The sequence below is a fragment of the Tigriopus californicus genome, chromosome 1, assembly GCF_007210705.1.
Source record: "Tigriopus californicus strain San Diego chromosome 1, Tcal_SD_v2.1, whole genome shotgun sequence".
In the NCBI taxonomy this organism is placed as follows: Eukaryota; Metazoa; Arthropoda; class Copepoda; order Harpacticoida; family Harpacticidae; genus Tigriopus; species Tigriopus californicus.
This window is the reverse complement of record NC_081440.1, coordinates 14,245,231-14,264,786: the sequence shown is the minus strand read 5'-3', so window position 1 is coordinate 14,264,786 and position 19,556 is coordinate 14,245,231. Positions and strand designations below refer to the sequence as shown.

The window sequence follows — 19,556 nt, the reverse complement described above, 5'->3', positions numbered from 1 at the left end:
GACGTCGGAATGATGACCGGACCAACCCCTGGATCTCTGACACCTTCTCTGCTCGAAGTCAAGCGCAGTTTCGTCGACACACAAAGCATTCTCTCACAATCTTGGGCGCGAACTCTCCACTCCAACCAACAACCTCCCCTCCTCGTTTTGTTTATGGGCCAGAAACCGCCCCCCTCGGGTTTCTTTAGCGGCTCTTCCTTCTCGATTTATTCTTTTTTGACTTCATTGCCATTGTCTCTTGAATGTGTATTGCCGCCACACGAATAGTGCAAACCAAAAAAAAGCCGTTAATGCGTTCAGATCAACGAATTTAAAGAGAAGATGCTCTCCCATGGCGGATAAAAAGTATTGTAAGTGTCTGTAAATCAGAAATAAAATGTGAAATGAACAATTAACCATATTTGTTTATTGTATTCTAGGCCGTATCTAACAAGAACATTTTTGTGCTTTTTCGATATCATTTTCTTCAACTCTTATTTTTTTGGGGGGGGGTCTAATCACAGATTATTGGGTATCGGAACCCGGGTTCAGAAAATCTTGGCCGACGCGCCCACTTTGGCCTGCATCCATCGACGAATCTCCTCCTCGTGATCCCGCCGCCACTCGATGTTGATCTGGATCTGCTCCTCACTTTGATCCAAAGCCCTTTGTCCAGAGCCAATATGGGTTCTTCTGGGTATGAAGAAATCTTGCACCTAGTTAGGGAAACAATCAAAGTAATTATATGATTAATTAATCTCAGATAAAAAGTGTTAATCATATGTCGAGCAGAAATTAGAGATGGTCGCAATGGCCGGTTCAGCTCTTTCGTACCTCCAAACCATCACACTTCTGCCATGTCTGATCGAGGTGAAAACATATTTTGTTTATTTAAAAAAGTCATGAAACAATCTTATTCTCATCAGTGATGCAAACAAAAAGAGGAATGGGTTAAAAACAGGCCGTAATGCGTTTGTGTTTTACAAACAAAGTTCTAATATATTGCAACCTTAAGAACGACACCTTCATCCTCCTTCCACATTTCGCTAACTAGTTGTATATTATGCAAACTTTGAGAGTGAGCATATGAGTAAATATAGGGTTCTTCATGCAATAGAAATTAATTGATCTTAACGTAAGGATAGCTGTAAGAAAGCAGTTTTAAAGACACCGATCATACCATGCCTCTTGATGCACGACAACTTGTATATACCTGTTCGTAATCGAATTCGGTGGAGAAGTGGGACGTGGTGGATTCAATAATCGAGCCAATTATAAAGGATCCCACGCCAAAATTGGACAAAATCTCGTCCCAATGCATCTGGACATGTCGCCACGCCAAATTGGCACCAGCTGGATTTCTAGCCACGCCCGCCAAGACAGAGGTCACATCTTGGGGCTTGATCTTTTGGCGGTCCAACGTAGCGTCCAAATACCTGGTTTGATTCCAGAAAAAGGGGTTTATGAGTAAGGAGCAAGTGGTCTTCCAGTCGCGCTAAATTACTCACTGTTGTAGAATGTAAGGATGGGGAGAATTAGCCAAAGCCCGCATCCAGATACTCTTCTCACTGGGGATGTGGCTCTCCTTGAACATGGTCCAAGCAAATTTCCATTCATCCAATCCACCAAATTTGACTCCCGCCGAATACGCCACAGCTTTCAGATTGGGTGGCACACTCTCATTCTTGTTCTTGTAATCATGGAAGTATTTCACGGCCTTTTCTTGAGCCTCCTCCATATCCGCATCCAAGGCTGTTCGTAAAATGAGCTTCCGCAGAAGTCTGCAAAGGATGTTCTGTCATGAATGCTACCGACTACTCCGAAGCTTCAACTTAAGCATTCACCTTTCCATATGTTCCCCTGTTTCACCCCAACCCACTTTGTTGTAGATCGGAGATATAAGGGTTTGGATGAAGTTGTTGATCAAAGGGATAAGGTCAGTCTCCTGTAAAGTGACTTTCCACGCGCTCAGATGTCTCAAGGCCGTGGCCCACGGGACAATTTCGTTCTCTTTCAGCAAGTACATGATCATGTCCAAAGGCTTGGTCGATGGCAGCAGCCCCGCCCTGTAAAACAACAAGATGAAATCAAAATCACGTAAAGCCCGGTCAGTGGTTGTAGAGACACGCGTTGAGACTCCAATGTGTCGTACTGAGCGAGTGCAAAGGCGTCGTTGATCAACTGGGCTCGATCGGCGGGGGTGAACACGCGATGGTCCGTGTTCAGGGCCAAGATCAGGGCGTCCCAATTGCTGGCGGGGTAGTTGACTCGGTAGAAGCCAGTTCCATTCAAATTGGCCTTGAACCATGTCATGTCTCCAGGAAACTCGAAGTCCATAGCTAAAAGGAAATGACCTTGTTGGACATGCTCTATTTTCAAGACAGCTGGTTCGTTGCAACGTACTTTGGCTTTTGTTCAAAATGAACTTGTGGGTGGGGAAGTCCTCGAGATCCGTGTGGAAGGTCAAAGGCACGACCCATTGATAATCGTCTTGTTCGTGGCGTCGCTCCTGAATTTCTGTGTCATTGACCTGAAGCAAAAGGTTTTGTGGTCCTTAGGGAGCACTGACGAATAATTGCTCTAAGAGTTGGATGGACCTTTCGTTCCCATTCCAAATTCATTGCACGAAAAGATAATTGCAAAGTTTTACTGCCTCTCTATTTACCCTTGTGGCCATAAATATGGTTCGTCAGCCCCAATAACTATGACCCACTGCCTTCTCGGCGTCCCTTTTTCCAACGAAAGGCTCAAAACTACGACTAAGGCCATAAATATAATCCTTCCTAAGCTCGAGACTGCTAAATTCTTGGTTGTCCGTTTTCGCAGAGAGGAACCTTGGAGGGAACCTTGGAGGGACTTTGATTCTTACGTTCATGGACTTGAGAAATCTTTCTTGTCGGATAGTGTAGATGTTCGTGTCGTTTTGCTGATCGAAAGTAATCAAGGGATATCCCATTTGAAGGGTCCACGTATCCATCATCTCTTTCACTGTGAAGTCGTACTTTCCCGAGTCCCAGGAACGAGAAATGGCGTCCCACAAGTCGTTGGTTTCCGCATTGTCGAATTTATGCTCCTTCAGGTAATGGGTCAGTCCGTCTCGAATGGTTTTTTCGCCCACCAGGTCCTCGAGCATGTGAATAATGGCCGCCCCTTTCTTGTAGGAAATGGTGTCAAAAATGGCCTCGATCTCTTTGGGATCCTTGACATCCACTGAAATTGGATGTGAGGTGGTGAGTGAATCTAAAGCGAGCGCTGGGGCCACCATGTCCAAAAAGAATTGGTCCATCATTCGCCATTCGGGATGAATGTGATCCACACCACTGAAAAGAGACCAGACATCCAATTTTGATGATGGATCAAGACCAAATTCATAAAATCGACTCACAGATATTCCATCCAGCTGGCGAATCCTTCATTCAACCACAAGTCATTCCACCATTTCATGGTGACGAGATCGCCAAACCATTGGTGAGCCAACTCGTGCGCCACGACCACCGCAATCCATTGCTTGGCGTCGGCACTCGTCTGGGTCTCAGAATAAAGCAGAGACGTCTCTCGGTAAGTGATTAGGCCCCAATTCTCCATGGCTCCAGCACCAAAGTCGGGAATGGCAATCAAGTCTGAGAATTAATTACTCATTCCAGTCAAGCAAGAAGGAAGAGCAGGATTAGATGGTTATATAGATATTTTGATCGCACCTTCCTTTGGCAGAGGATAAGGAATTCCGAAGAATTCGTCGTAGTAATCCATGATCTTGGTGGCGGATTCCAGGGCAAATTGGGCTTGTCCAATCTTATGAGGAGCAGCAATTACTGACACATTCACGCCTTTTTGAGTGATGGAATGCACTTGGGCGAAATCGCAAACCACGAAAGCCACCAAATAGGTGCTCATATCCACGGTTTCTTCGAATTCATCCCGGATAAGGTTATTTTTGCCACGCACCTCCGTAACAGCCTTCTTGGGAGTGTTGAAAAAGGCCGAGTACTCCGTGTCGTGAGTGATGGTCATCAGGAATTTAGCTTTTAAATCCGGTTCGTCGAAGCAAGGGAAAGCTCGCCGAGCATAGGTTGGCTCGAAGTGAGAGGTAGCCAAAAACCTTTTAGAGGGTTTGAAAACGATATTTAGTACAAGGACTTCACGTTTTGCAAGACGTCTAGTACACCAGGTATGGCCGAGTTGAGCGATAAGCCTAATTATGCTATTGTCATTTGGTTCCATTTCCAGAGCTCAAAAGTGAAGCCATAAACCATCGGAATATTCCAGTGAGTTATTGATCGGGATTCAAACGAGTGTTGATTTTCAGGGCGATTATTTGATTTTAAGGGAAGGGAGACAATGATAAATCACAACCTCAAAACGTCTAAGTTTAGCAACAAAAAAAAACAATTCCTAACATCGTCAAAGACATTGATTGCCTAGAGCTATTTCTCTCTAACATTGATCATAGACTTTTAGAAATATTGATTACTTCGGGTATATTCCTCAAATGAGAAAAATGTATAGATACCCTTGCAATGAAGGGCAACCCGCTATAACATTTAATCGTCAGAAAGTGCCTTTCAAGGTTATATTGTCAAATGCTTATGTAGCTGACTGACCCAAAGTGAGTCAAACATTTTAATTTTGTGTACTCATTCATGCTTACCGCTCCTGATTTCTCTAAGGCAGATTTGGGTCCCAAATTTAGGGGCCAAAACTAAATACATTTGCAAGAAAGGTCTCCATGCCCACAAAAAGAGATCAAAAATGGTGGAGTGATAAGGCGTGGCACCACTATACAAAGGAACCAGACAAGATGAAATCGACTTTTCCTATATGCAATCAAACCATGGCTTGCTTGCTTCAAACCAGAGATTGTTTCAGTTATCAATCATATTTGGCCAATCGATTCGACCTCTACTGTACGATTTGTCTTTTTTGGAACAGTCCAGATAATAGTGGTCCAATTACGAAAACTGTTCCCGCACCAATTGGTTCAGCAACACATCTCACATAGACAATGGAGCCTCAACAAACAAATTATACCTCTGTTCTCCGGCCTCGTTATTGTATCTTGATAAGTAGAATCCTTCCAAATGCTTGGACAACTTGTACTGGAACTTGAGCCGAATAGCGTAGGATACACCTGGAACCATGTACTCATCGGTCTCTAAGTAGATTTGCTCTCGAAATGGATATTCCAGCATCCGTTCCACATTGAGACGTTCGTTCATTGTTCGACTAGTGATGGTGATATTCTTGGAGTGGAACACGATGAAATTGGTCTCCTCTTTCACGGTGAAGATCAATTTCTCGATGCCCTTGACCCAATGGGTGGTGAGATTCGGCGTCAACTCAATGTCATAGCGAATGGGGGTAATAAAAGAGGGGAGTCGGATGTCATCCCAAGGGAATTCTTCTCCATTGGTGGCAACTAGTTCAGGCTCGTCGGATGGCACTTCCACCTCTGCAATCTCTTCCACCGGACATTCGACTGAAAACGCAAAAGGGGTTTCTTTCGATCAGTACAACACTTCCTAGGTGTCATAAAACGTTTGGATTTACTCACTATTAAATGGTTTGACGAAAGCGGCGGCCAAAGAGGTCAGGAATAGGGCGGTGAAGACGAAGACTGTCAGGGCAATAGCCTGTGCTTTGGAACATTGGGCCACTGGTCCCTGCTCGTAAAGGTCCTTTTTGGAAGTGGCGTACAATCCATGTCTGCTGTCGCCTAAAATAAAATGCACAACCTTTTAGAGCTCCCTGTTCTCTTTCACTGACCGATGGGCGGTCCATTCACAATGAGCATTGTTCCAACAAACCCGAAGCAGACAAAAACGCAACATCGTCTCCGTCAGTGTCCATTAGAATTTTGTTCCTACTACTCCACATATTATCACTAATCACTGATAGTCTTTGGGAAAACCAGATCCCCAACCAGATGAGAACGAGGCCCTGCCAAATACGTTCAAGATGGAAGGAGGCTTCGTTTTTTTTTGAGCGCTCTATCGCTAACTCACTTGTTCCTCGGAAATGCCTGTGATAACCATGGAACGAGGAACACCAAGAGAGCAAGGAAGAGTGCGAGTGTGTGAGAAGAAGAGGAAGAGGAAAGCTCCTCGACTACAGCATCTTCTCATCCACCAGAGGAACAAGTTCCACGACTGAGTTCGATATAGTTCGTGGTAGTAAGTCAGTCTCCCACAGACACCCCAAGAGGACAAAGAAGGCCCGGGGAAAACATCCAGCCAGGTTCCACGCTCCACGTCCACCGAGGAGTGGGACAACCTCAAAGGAACTCTCCTCTCCTTCCCAAAGCCCCAGAATACATGAAGAGGACACCGGAGACCATCAACTCGGGTATGAAGAGGGTACTGAAGACTTGGAAGCACGACGTGGAACAAGAAAGGCGAAAGAGTTGGTGCTCGTCTTCGCAACAATGTCTTTGAGGCCTGTCAAGGAGCACATTCCATCTGTCTAGCTCGCCATGTTCATAGTTGTCCTTGCCATTCCTGGACCCATACTGTACCAAAATTACCGGTACTCTTCCCTCAAGAAAAGGGGAACGAACAGACCAAGGGAGGGGTAATTGGGAACTGGAACAAGGGAAAAGGGAACAGCTCAGAGAATAGCGCGACAACCCCAAAGAAAGTATTGTCATTTAAGTGAAGGTGTGACCTTCCTAGTAATGAATTACGAGTCATCAGCAAAAAGCACAAAACTCATGTTCAAAAACCAGAATTCTAAACTAGTTCTTAAACGACTAACTTGGACCATCATCGGGTTTTGTTCCTATCCCATAGGGCAAACTGGTTTTTAATTATTCATGTCCATCATTCCTCTTTCCCTTTTTGATTACGCTCGTAGTCGACTGACATCCACCGCAAAATGAATTATGAGAAAAACTGTGTCTTATTAGCGTCGGGCGAGTATAGTTCAACCCAGCCCCACCACCAACCACAGTCGTGTGTGGTTACTAGTTGCTTGACACGCTTCAATGTGTGGAACTCCATAGAACAGAGGAGTGGAAACATAGAGAGGAGAGCTCGAGTCGTTTGGTTGGCGTCATTTTGGAAAATGTGCGAGATTCGACCGTACCGCAATAGAACAACATGACGGCTTTACCTGCATGCACGCTAAATAATCACCAACCCAGGTGTGTTGGTGAACAACTCTCTGAAGCTAGCTTTCGACTCGACAGATGCTAAAATTGGAGACTCTCGTACCTGGCTTTTATCTCGTATGACTGGTGGTTGAGTTGAAAAAAATATCAATTGATCATATACGGTGATGTTTCCCTTGTAACATATGCCTTAATACCCCTCATATGCTAATGATCAAATGGCCGTCTGGCTTTGGTCAGTGTCATCTCGTCTCACACCACGCTTGGTGAATTTCCATTGGTCTTGAAAGCCGGACGCAGCTTCTGTTTGGTGTTGTCGTTTGTTGTCATATGGCGTTTCATCTTCGTTTGTACGTTCATAAAAGCCGAGGGGACTCTACGTATTGCATGTACAAGTACGAGTACCTACCCTTGAGAAGGGGAGAGTGAGTATACCACTAACTCCCCATCCCATCAAGCCAATGAGTGTTGAGCGCTTCTTTCTCGAACCAGTGCTTGCTTGAGAGAGGATGAAGAAGAGCCCTTCAAGCTGAGAGTACAGAGTGCATGATGAAGTCAATGATACAACTGTTGTTCGAGCTCTAGTAGAAGGAGTAGTGGTAGTAGTAGTAGTAGTAGTAGTAGTAGTAGTAGTAGTAGGACGAGGTAGGGACTGCTCCACTACGGTAGGAGTTCATCCATGGCAGTGAGCAAGCTATGATGACGAGGATGACTAACTACTGCCAGATCAACGATCTCCACTGGTAATAGTGTGACTTGAAGAAGAAGACAACGACGAAGACAAGCAGTCAAGAAAAGCGTGTGTATTCATTCAGAGTGGTACATGGTGTTTATCTTGAAACAACCAGAGAGTTCACGGTGCAAACCATCATAAACCTTCGACATCGAGTCGACTTCAAAGGTAAGAAGAGAAGGTCATCTCAGTCCAGCATGTTCCTTTCTCCACTTTCCGCTTGGCATGAGGAGGCATTGACTGCCTTTGTGATGGAGGCTAGCCAAGAACAATGGCTGGCTCTGACCTCCGGAGTCCACGAGTGTGACGGGTTGTAATTGGTCCATCAAACTTGTACAAGTTGCTATGAATGGCCGGAAAAGTTTAACAAGCAAATCTGCTCTGCTAACCTCGCTCACTCACTCACTCACTCGCTCACAATTGCACCACTGGACCTGAAGCGGTTGAGGGAGGAGTTGGAGGTCTCCATGTGTAGTAAGTATATCGACAGGCGGTTGCTAGGAGTGCCTCTTCTTGGAAAGCATTTTGGCAAGAAGAGGGAACGAATGGCGGGTCTCCATCCTCGTGCGAGCTTTAGATCCCTTTTGGGACAACGCTCTGACGCTCTTTCGTTGGGTTTAATATATCAGCGGGCTTCTGATTGAGTTGGGAAAAAAGAGAAGGGTTCACTTCGATGAAGAAGTGGGAAAAAGATTCATTGTCTTGTTGGATGTGAGTAATGAATGGGGTAGATGCCACAGGGCAAATGGAGAAATTGGTCTGGGCCTTTCTCACTCAATCAGTACGCCTCTCTCGTCCGTTCAAACACCTTCAAGGCCAAAGAGACGGACAATGTTCAGGGCAAATGATCCTTCTGACCTGTGGAACAAGATTTATGCCTCTTTGTAGTACTCTTTTTCTGATGGTTCCCCTTGGAGGCACGACCGACGAGGGCCCTTTGGTCCAAACGAGAGAAATCCCCTTGGAGACTGAAATGGCGAACGACGGCTGCATGACATTTGGTCCTTTTGAGCATTGAAGGCGCATTTTGATGAGATTGGAGAGGAACATTGAGAGGGAGAGAGACACAGAACGTGCTTAAAGCACGACTGGCGTGAACCATGGAACCTAGAGGGACCAACCACCCGGTCTCGGCCCCTCTCGGTCCCTAACTGGTTCGCTCTTCAGCGGGTGTATCCCCTGCGCAGACTTGCGTTATGTACAGTCCATCCACCCAAAGGGCGCGGACTGGGACCACGCAAACGAGGAGGGAAAATTATGTTGAGGAGGGACAAATAGTAGAGACAATGCGAGAAGCAGAGGGAAAAGGAGAAAGAGAGCGAGAAAGAAAGACAGAACCGAGGAGGGAAGGAAGGAAGGAAGGAGGGAACGACGTTGCCTTGAGGATTCGGTGAGTCATCAGTTCGCATCTTGCGGCTTCCATGTCAACTTGAATTGTTTTTGTGTGACTTAGAGAGAAATCTCTCTGGGTAAAGAAAACCCCATGTTTGTTTTGGTGCAAGATACTGAACAAGGTGAGACAATATTCGCGATAAGAATACATTTGAAGTCCACCGAACTGATATGATGCCGTCCAAGGCCATCTTGTAGCGTAGACGAAGGATTAATCCCTCCCTCGACCCTATTTGTTCGACAAGACATCATGTCGATTTTTCATTTTCCAGAGCAAGGACGTCTCATCTCGTTCCCCGAGAGCGCACTCACACTTACTCAAACACATGTCAAGAAACTCAAATAATAGGACGAGCAACCCAACGAGACAACTCAAACTTCCCTGGATCGCTGGCCTACTATAAGCCCCCTGGCAACCTCCCATCGTGTGTCCCATATTGTTCCATGAATTAAACCCGAAGAGGGAATTCGCATCCAAACTACAATCCACACGCTTACCACCCTCAATCTCACTCCCAACATTTGACACTCGACTCGTCAACTTGCAGTTCTGTTAAGCCAAACTCCTCCGAACGAAACGAATAATACGTAGTCCGCACTCGGCGAAACGAAACTTCTCCAGCCAGTCAAGCTTAAACACGGATTTGCTGGAAATAGTAGCTGCTCCTCAGTCCAGGGTGAACTCGAGACGGCGTACGATGTGCTCCTAAGATCGTGAAAAGAAACGAGAAGTCAGTGAGTGATCAAGAAGAATCATGTTGGACACAAGTGAATGCCAGAAACCGGGTGGACGAGGCAAGATGAATTTCCGCGGGATTCGATCCTCCAAATTTCGCCATGTTTATGGCGCTCCAGCCAAGCGACCCCATTGCTACGAGAACATCAAGATCACCCGGAACGCCCATGACTCAAATTTTTGCGCCACGAATCCGAAATTCCTGGCTTGTGTGGTGGAAGTCGGGGGTGGAGGCAGTTTCATAGTGCTACCTTTGGAGAAGATGGGACGAGCGGATTATGCCGCGGGCAAGGTAGGATCGTTCAGCATATTCAGCCTGACATGATTTAGATATTCTTTTGTTTTTAGCTGAACATGCACAATCTGAGCAAGATATTCTTTCAATCAGATTAATAACATGTACTTGGCCTCGGATGAATCTCTTGTGAAACCCACAAGAATACGAATGGAGCGTTGAGAAACAACTTGTTTATCTTGAGACGTTATGACTCCCAGGATGGAATTGGCCAGGAAATCCGGATTAGCCATGAAATCGAGTTGATCACCCTCCCACACACATGCCATCATCAGCGAAGTAATCGTTGATATGCACTAGTACATTTGGCTAGGGTTCGAAAGATCATTTGCAGTTGGCTGAAACTTCCCCCTTCCTTCTCTTGTTGTTACCCTCGTTGATTTAGGTGAATAGCTTAGAGCGAGGAGAAGTTCGACTTCTTTCTCCAGAAGCTGCTGTTGCTGGATTTCCGCATTATTCGGCGCCAGCAAATATCAAATTTCACAACAAAACAATCGCGTGATCTCTAAAATTTTCCCCCCATTCCATTCTTGCACGAGGAAATGGCAGGTTTATTTGAAAAATGGTGATGGATGACATCAATTATGAGGGTTGCGTTCCACGTAATTGGCCTTGAGAGCGTTTAATTAGCATCCCTGACTCTGAGATCAAATCAAGAAAAGCGCGTAAATCGAAGCAATGTCAAGCTGAACCTTGAAAGCGTAAAGCTTCATGAATAGAAATTTCCCTACCTTGCTCAATGTGGGCGTATTCTTCTTTTTTTCCAGGTGACAGGACACACAAAGAATGTTTTGGACATCAAATGGAATCCATTCAATGACAACATCATTGCCAGTGCTTCGGAGGATTGTACCGTTAAGCTATGGTACATTCCGGATGGAGGCTTGTCCAAGGATCTGGACGACTTTTTGATCGAACTCCAAGGTCACAGGTGAGAGGGAACAGACTTGCTTTTTATTTCCATACGCACAGTTTATGGCATTGGGTAATCTATGCCCTCCATTCCATCCCCCACTCGCAATGATGATGATGATGACGATGATATTTATATTCACTGCGTAAGACTGTAGCATACATAATGATGCCAAACAGGCTAGGCTTTTGTTTTTCGAGGTAATTGTGGGAAAGCCACGTAATGAGATTGTCCTGTCATTGCTTGAAAGCTTAAGCCATACGAACTCGATGTTGATGCACGAGAGGATTGATTACCACATCACTATTTACAAAATAATTTGCCGCGCCAAGACGTCAACAAGATTTAAAGCACCGCAGAACAAAAAAATAGCTACTAACAACCGGTTGCTGGATAGATTTATGGCCTTGCCGAACCATCGATGACATCAGAACACGAAAGGCGGCATGCATTTCAATATCAAACCCGGACCTTGTAAAACCAGTCTGTCGTGGCATATTTGCATCTCTCGGTCATTCATCAAGGTACTATTTTCCTCCAACTGACATTGGTTATTTTCTTCATGTTTTCAGACGACGAGTGATGTACTTGGAATGGCATCCGACGGCCGAAAATATTCTGCTCAGTGCTGGCTACGACCACACCATAATTGTGTGGAATATTGCCAAGGGTCATGCCGTGAACATCATTGACTGTCATGTGGACACCATCTACTCGATGTCATTCAACAGGTGAACAAATATGATCAATCCTTCAAAGAACCTCTCTTCAGACTCCTCGAGTTAGCAAACATGCAAACGTATCCCTCCTCTTCAAATCAATCATCAGCCAGCCATAACAGAATTCAATTCTATTACTATGTCTCACAACTATAATTGGCTAATGGTGTCTCCTTTCAGACACAAACAACGGGACCGAAGTGTTGTTGTTGATGATGATGGTTGAGTGGTACCTTCTAGGTTATACAATTGACTTGGCTACGATTCAGCTTCGTGTTTCAGTTCATAGTTATCTTAACACTGCAACATTTGATGAACTCTATTTTGTGTGATAATTATGATCCACGCGCTCAGCGCATCAATCTCAATTGAAGACTTCAGTTTTAGACCAACACTGCTTCATCATGTTTGGCTCTCAACGGATCTCTTTGATCCTGGACGGGGCAAATTGCTTCCCTTTTGAACATAAAACATTTTTATGACCCAATAACATTTCCCATGAATATCTTCTTGTAGGAATGGATCTCTCTTGGCTACTACGAGCAAGGATAAGCTCATCCGGATCATTGACCCACGATCTGGGGAAGTTCTACGTCAGGGTGACTGTCACAAAGGAACCAAGGCCAGCAAGGTAAGAAAGCGATGGGAATGAAGAGGAACAAAGCCTACTTTGAATGAGAGCTTCAAAGTGAATGGGAAATGCGAGTTCCGGATGGAAATTTCCCCAACACACTTTCAGCGCATCTTTAATGGAGGAATGTGTGGCAGAGGCAGGAGAACCCCCTATCATTGGAGTGTTCGCCCATAATTATCTCGAAAACATGCCAGATATTTTAATTCTCCAGAAATGCTTTGCACTTTATCTCAAGCTCCACGGGGGACTTGGAACACTTCGTCTTGCTTCGCGCACAAATGTCGATCCTCGTCAAAGTAATTGATCTCAACATATTCCTTACCTAATTCCGACAGCAGTATTTCAGAGAGCGCATCGGGCAGTTAGGCTTTCTCCGGCAGGTCAATGCCAAAAGATGTCTTGCATTTGCTAAACCAGCCAGTTAGCCACGAGAATTTTGGCGGATCCTTCCATTTCTAAGCCTTTTAACAAGACAAGTCCATAAATTAAGTCAGATTTGCCCTCCTCCGCTCTCTCTCTCTCTCGTTTGAAATATGTTTGAAAATCAGGCAAGAGTAGAGTGTAAATGCGTGACAAAATCAGACTCAAATCAGACGACTCTGTAAACAAGATTTTGGGTAGTTCCATTCATCTTGTTGCACCTGGGAAATTGACTGACTTTTTGGTTACTTTTTTTCAGGTTGTGTATTTAGGAGACACGGGACGGTTATTCACCACTGGATTCTCCAAATTCTCGGATCGGCAATACGGAATCTGGTCTCAAAATGACCTCTCGGAGCCCTTGGCTATGGAGAACATTGACTCTTCGTCGGGTATGAATTTGCGATTTCTGTCCCACTTGGAATGCATTTGAAACCTTATCGCATTCATTTCAGGCGTACTGTATCCATTTTACGATCACGATACCAAAATGGTTTATGTGGGGGGCAAAGGAGATGGGAATGTGCGATATTACGAAATGATTGACGAAGCTCCGTATTGTTTCTATCTAAGCCAATTCATCTCGGGAGCTCCTCAGCGAGGTTTTGGGATCCTACCTAAGAGAGGTTGCGATACGACACATTGTGAAATATTCCGCTTCTATAAACTGCACGCCACCAAAGACCTGATTGAACCCATTTCCATGGTGGTTCCACGAAAGTCGGAAATGTTCCAAGATGACATCTATCCTGAAACAGCAGCTCCCACCCCTTCGTTAACAGGTAGTCTACTTATTGAACCTAATCAAATGTTTAGAAGAAAATTGACGTTACCTATCTATTGTTTCAGCGGACGAATGGGCCACCGGAAAGAACGCCTACCCTTTGCTAATGTCTCTACGATCTGGCACTCGCGTCCGAACGTACAAACCTGTGGTCTATAAGCCCTCAGAGAATGCCATTGTGGTATCGGACCGGAATAATGATCGGAAATTCATGTTTTTATCGGAGGAAACCAAGCCGGATTATCGACCCATGGATCGTCGTCCAGATATCCCACAGAGTCCCCAAATGGACCACCGTCCACTAGGCGCAGATTCGTACAAGAACAAACAGGTTTGGGCGGAGTTGCATACGTGAGGAACATGTTTCGGGATGATGCTAATGAATAATAATCACTCTGATCTAGGAGAACAACTACCAAACCGCACTCGATGGAGCAAAACTGGCTCACGAAAAATATCAGAAGACTTATCAGAATACCAAGTTCCAAGAGGTTCAGCGGAAGTGGATCTCTGGTCATCAACCCGGATCTAATCCTCGGCCTCAATCCCCACTGGATGTTGACCTGGATACGATATATAAGACGAACATACCCTCGGGATCCACCACAGTTCGATCCCTTACGTCAAGGTTTGGCGGGAACAATATGAGGGACAATAAAGATATCGAGAACGAAGACGACCTTCGAACTATGGTGGAAGAGCAGAAATCCGAGATTGAGAACCTAAGGGCCGAGTTATCGGTTAAGGATCGAAAGATACAGCACCTCGAGGAACGTCTCAAGTTGTCACAAGTGAATGGAAATGGAACCACATCACCTTTGATCGGAGATAGAAGCATCTTGGATCAATCACCACACTGAAGTTCTGTCCATAGCACAAAGGGCAAAATCGTTCAGTTTTGCCCTTGGGAAAGCTCGTTCATGTCATTTGGTACAACATTCAAGTCTGCCAAGCTCTTTGGAGGTTTAGATTTTTGTTCTGGTCAGCCACTGGCATTTATTCCCGTGAACCATGAAGCGATCTCGCCAGTGAAAGGTGGCCGAAGGATCGGGAGTACAACTAGCTTTAAATATTATCCATTTAGTATCGTAACCGTATACCGTACCCCAATGTGTGATATGCGAACATGGAATAAAACTACTTAATATCCGTAGAGCTCATTGCTTACGATGCGCACCTTTCTCCGTATCTCTTTCTCCATCTGTCTAGGACACAAAAGGGGAGGAAAGCAATCAATGAGAGAAGTGGAACACATGGAACAAAACAATCAAAATGAGGAAGTATTCTGTTCCCTCCCAACATGGTTTCCGCATCACTGAACTTCCACCGTACCCTCAACAATGGTATTCTCTAGATTTATCTTTTGCTCAAAGAAGGAGGGCAAGTCTAAATAATGCTTTCAGCCTGAAAATGTGGTTCACTTTTGGGATTAAATGCTCCAACGAAAATGTCAGGGTCAAGAGAGGTGACGTCGAGAGTACCTAAAACCCACACTTACCCACGGTCTTTCCCAATTCTGCTATTGACAACTGCAATTCCGGGAAGGTTGTTCTTAGCATTGGGTTCCAGAACCATTCTCGAAACATGGATCCATGCCAAATACTTACTTTGCATCTGTTGGCTCAAGGCTGCGATTGTGGCTACGCGGAGCTCGTTTTGCTGGAAGTCATCGGCTTTGATGTAAGTATTCTTCATGTTCAAACTCACTCCGGCTTTGGTCATGTTAACATGAAAGTTTCGCTTGAATACTGATGCATGGCTTCTTCACTGGTTGGCAAGGATTAGACACGGTCACTGGTGGTGGCACCTTTGCTAATGTAAAATACTGAAACGAAATGTGCCAGTGCCGAGTCTGGGATCTACAGTACACTAATTTTCCTCGTTCCATGGCAATCCGAAGCAAGTGGCCTGATCTCCAAAATTCAGGGTTGCCACATACAAAAGTATTTGCTTTTGAAGAAAGGCACTAGCCAAGGGGCAGGCTTGGAATTTAATCGCCAGTTCTCCTGACGTTCCAGGTTAATTCCACTTGATTGCAGATAGTGCCATTTCAGGCTTCTTTGTCGAACTGAACTAAGAACTCGAATGCTCAGAGGTCTTGAAATATGCATGACTGCAACAAACAGAGCATGGCATATCCCCTCGATACCCGATTGAAGAAACGAGTTATGTACCCAGAACTTGCCCGTTACTTTCGGAAGTTTCCCTTCATTCCGTAAAGAGCTATTTAATGGTTCATTGAAGAACCTTGTGGATCAGGATGTTCCCAGGTTCACATTTCTTTTCTGGCAGCCTAAAGACTAGATCGAGCTTTGGGAGGGTGACAGCTTAGGGAAGATGCTGGGGGGAAGGCAGTACTTCTTTGCGGTTTACTCCTCCATGGCTTCGACTTGGTAAATCTTTATATTCAAAGCCCAACAACCGGCACTGCCTTGAGTTGGCCCAGATAATTGGACCTTAAGATGAGATCTCCAATTCTCGTTTCACAAGATGTGAAGTCATCAACTCAAAGCACCACTTGGCCACCATGAATATGTTTTAGATAGCTAGGGAATCATAGAGGGGTATTTTTTACCCAGTGCTAGGAACAGACGTAAAGCCGGTGAGCACATTATCTCGGAACTTTAATGGGCAACCCCCCCTCTCATCCTTCCTCTCTGGTTGTTGGTTTTCGAGGAGAAAGGAGAGAGCCGTCTTGTTATTCTGTTTCTTTGAGACTTAACAAGCCCCTTCCCTAACCAGGATCCTTCCTAAGGGAGGTTCCGAATGCACTTTGAACTTGTGCCTCGTCAGGCATAAAATCAAACCGGATCCGAAATGGAGTGCTAAGTCATTTTCAAGACCTCTCTTATGCTGAAGGTGTAGCATATCTTTAAATTTAGTCTCCCCCCATCAGAAGTGAAATTCCAATTCCAGTATCTTTTCATGATTGGAATTTTTTCATCAACGTTGGGCCATTTGCATTTTGGTCCTCGAAACGAATGGCTTACACATAAAAAATAATATAAAGTAAGTCTCTCCCAGATGTTAAAGAATGGCTACAAACACCTTTTTAAGCCATGATCACTCTTGTGCCATGCTACGGTATTTGGTACGTGGATCTTTTTCTCGTCCAAAAGTGTCACAGCACGCAGATATGAGACGATCGATCTTGGCATGACTTTGGTAGAAGAACGTGGATCAACTACGATCGAGCCTAACTAATTTGGAACATGTTGGCTGCATGCATGTGGGTGCTTTTGTTTCACTCGACGGACAGACGCAGGTGCTAGCTAGTCTTACTTGTCTGCGAGTATTGCCGTCGAACCGTGAGGGTTAGGCTGTCATGTTCCGAAGCAATTTGAGCTAATTGAATTTGCCAACAGTTCCAAGTTTGTCGCTCCATCGAGGTCGCGAACTATAAGCCAATGCAGGTTCCTTTCTGTGGAACCCATCATGAACTGGAATGGCTCCAAGATTTGCACTTCTGGCTGGGAACAAAGCCGAGATTTCTTTCCATTGTCAAGACCCAAGAGGATAATTAATTGGAAGCACGGGACTCGTACTCTATTTGGAATGTTGGGGAGGACACTCTTGCCAAGAGGATCCGTCCTTTCTATGTGCAGATACATATCAACATCAATGAGGGACAAAAACACGGTCATTCGTGTCTGACTTCTTCATACTAAAAACCCAAATATGGGCCACATATGTTTGAGAAAAAAATACCAGAGTCAAACCCTCATAGTACGTTTCAATCTTCCTCCAATATTGGCACATTTCGTTTCGATAATCGTTCCACCAACCTCAGTTTTAGTCCGGAAGCCAAGTTCCAACCAAGTATCTCTTCTTTTTCCTCTCGCAACCGACGAAGCCAGAAGTTCAATATCTGCTTCTCGTCTATCTTTTTTTTCACCAAGTATTTGATCACGTTCCTTCACGAAAAAGCAAGTCTTATTCCTTTGGCAAACACTAAGGCTTAAAACTGACCACGTGTCCCACTCTATTGCACATAACTCTAATAATCACATCATCACTTCCTCCTTTGAAGCCGAACCCGACTCGACTAAAAGGAGACAGTTCTTGTTCCTCTTTATGAGTTTCTCCCCCATGCAAACAAGGCCCTAGCCATGGATGAACACAAGCTAAAAAGTGGATCTTCTCGGCGGCTGTTCCACGCTCCTACTGTGTTACTGGACGGAAAGAGCGCAGGATTCAGAGAAACGGAGAAGGAGACTGACTGACTGACTCCGAAAAGGACGTCGTCTTTCAGGAATCCTCCGAAAGCCACCTTCGTCCACACAATGTATAGGCCGGTACTAAATTGAAGAAAGCGTCTGCTCTTGAATACTGATTGGTGAACGGGAACAATCCTAGACGGCCTTTTCCTATGCGTTCCAAACACCCAAGGGTCTAATGAAGAAGCATCTTCTCGAGAAAGTTAAGGAAAGTGATGTGATCAACCTCCAAACGTTGCGTGACGACAAAATACATCGATGTTGAACAAAATTCACTTTCAAAACCTTCGAACTTGACACTTTTTCACATTGGTCAATGTTATGTGTGGATGCGTTTTGGTGGGTATGATTTGATAAATATGTTAGCTTTGAATGACTTGCATACCTGGCATGAATGCAAAACTATGGTACTCGATCTGTATAATCTGGGCTGCCCTCATGAGTTATGCCAAAATTTGTCCATGATTTGGGAACATGCAATCCAACTTCAAACAAGGTGGACCACAACGAAGCCCAGCCAAACCACATTTCTATGTTCATGCAAAATATCTGTTTGAAAGAAACTTCTTCAAAGCGAGAGCATGACCAAAAAAAGCAAGGACCATTCAATTTGTATTCATTCAGTACCAAAAAAAAACAGTTCTCTTGAAGAATCCTTTCAATGTCAGTCCAAGTTCCAGGTTAGCATTTCGTATCGATGAATACAGAATTTGTTTTTGACTACACTGTAGAGTGTTTTCAGTACCTACCATTCAAAGAATTGTCGTGGTGCTCTTCTTCTTGTAAGGTGCGATAGCCAATACTTCGCACATTCGCACTGTTCCCAGTTGATGCGGAAAGTGGCAATTCTTCGGAGTTGTTCCATTTGTTCATTGTTTTTATGCCAGCAAATCTAACACGGAGTTAGAAGTGGGTACATATATCATCACTAAACCTTGTCATGTAATGTTTGAGAGTACTGAAATCGGTCGAGATTCGAAATTGAACACTTGTGCTCCAGAGATCTTTTCAATTGCTAACAGAAATGAAAGCGAAAAAAAATGGTGAACGATCGAAACGACGACAATGTTCAAAACAAATTTGTTTCTGTAAACAGGCATAGAATTGATATCTAGTTTCCTGTAATTTAATGTAAATGATGCCTCATTAGTGTAAATAATACTTTGATTACGGTATGTGGATGAAAAGTAATTCTTCCTCCACAGACAGAGTACATGAACCACTATTGCTTTACATTTCCAGGTTTAGGTCCCATTTATTGAATACCGAATACAGAAATATTTCACAAATGAATTTATGATCTTATACAGAGACACACGGTGGTCAAAAGCCCCATCAAATTTCTATAATGTACTAAAACACATTTTGGCATTTATCTTGCTCAGAAAATCACAAGACATAACTTTGGTTACATTGCCTTATGGAATGCTAGCCCAAAAACTTGCTTGATTTGTTGTTTGTATTGTTTTCAGAATTCTAGCGAATTCGTAACTAAGTACGGACTTCTAGAAATGTGGATTGCGAATGGAAGTAAAAATTTCATATCTCTTAAACCGTTCACTTTATTCCAAATAACTAGTGAATACAGTCACAAGATCTTGTTTAACAAATGAACTAGACCAAGTTTGA

At 44.4% G+C, this 19,556-nt stretch overlaps 3 protein-coding genes across 7 annotated transcripts in view; 2 read left to right on the top strand and 1 right to left on the bottom strand.

Moving 5' to 3' along the window:
* The window catches only part of LOC131888767 (nucleolar protein dao-5-like), a gene marked incomplete in the record, with an annotated part of 1,996 nt that extends 1,601 nt beyond the window's left edge, over window positions 1–395 (top strand). The window contains 1 exon segment of the mRNA XM_059237700.1: window positions 1–395. Within this exon segment, the coding sequence (XP_059093683.1) occupies window positions 1–13 (13 nt within the window).
* A 91-nt stretch (window positions 396–486) lies between these two features.
* On the bottom strand, window positions 487–18,852 carry LOC131888723 (endoplasmic reticulum aminopeptidase 1-like). 3 transcript variants are annotated; one of them, XM_059237663.1, is made up of 13 exons: window positions 17,496–17,821; window positions 15,318–15,535; window positions 5,531–5,692; window positions 5,008–5,455; window positions 3,678–4,078; window positions 3,365–3,599; window positions 2,849–3,299; window positions 2,383–2,509; window positions 2,132–2,318; window positions 1,824–2,045; window positions 1,488–1,760; window positions 1,193–1,415; window positions 487–695 (listed from the first exon to the last, which is right to left on the bottom strand). In XM_059237663.1, the coding sequence occupies exons 2-13, from the start codon at window positions 15,430–15,432 to the stop codon at window positions 528–530; spliced, it is 3,012 nt and encodes a 1,003-aa protein (XP_059093646.1). In that variant the 5' UTR covers window positions 15,433–15,535; window positions 17,496–17,821; the 3' UTR covers window positions 487–527. The 3 variants fall into 3 exon arrangements, with proteins under 3 accessions (XP_059093646.1, XP_059093640.1, XP_059093631.1); XM_059237657.1 differs by having other exon boundaries at window positions 15,318–15,522; XM_059237648.1 differs by lacking the exons at window positions 15,318–15,535; window positions 17,496–17,821 and adding an exon at window positions 18,677–18,852.
* Window positions 7,568–14,863, top strand: LOC131888745 (coronin-2B-like). 3 transcript variants are annotated; one of them, XM_059237674.1, is made up of 9 exons: window positions 7,568–7,985; window positions 9,482–10,237; window positions 11,008–11,171; window positions 11,726–11,884; window positions 12,389–12,503; window positions 13,186–13,318; window positions 13,382–13,708; window positions 13,776–14,041; window positions 14,115–14,863. In XM_059237674.1, exons 2-9 carry the CDS (start codon window positions 9,965–9,967, stop codon window positions 14,568–14,570), a joined length of 1,893 nt encoding a protein of 630 aa, XP_059093657.1. In that variant the 5' UTR covers window positions 7,568–7,985; window positions 9,482–9,964; the 3' UTR covers window positions 14,571–14,863. The 3 variants fall into 3 exon arrangements, with proteins under 3 accessions (XP_059093657.1, XP_059093672.1, XP_059093665.1); XM_059237689.1 differs by lacking the exon at window positions 7,568–7,985 and adding an exon at window positions 8,274–8,291; XM_059237682.1 differs by lacking the exon at window positions 7,568–7,985 and adding an exon at window positions 9,189–9,331.
* Window positions 18,853–19,556: the final 704 nt, after the last annotated feature.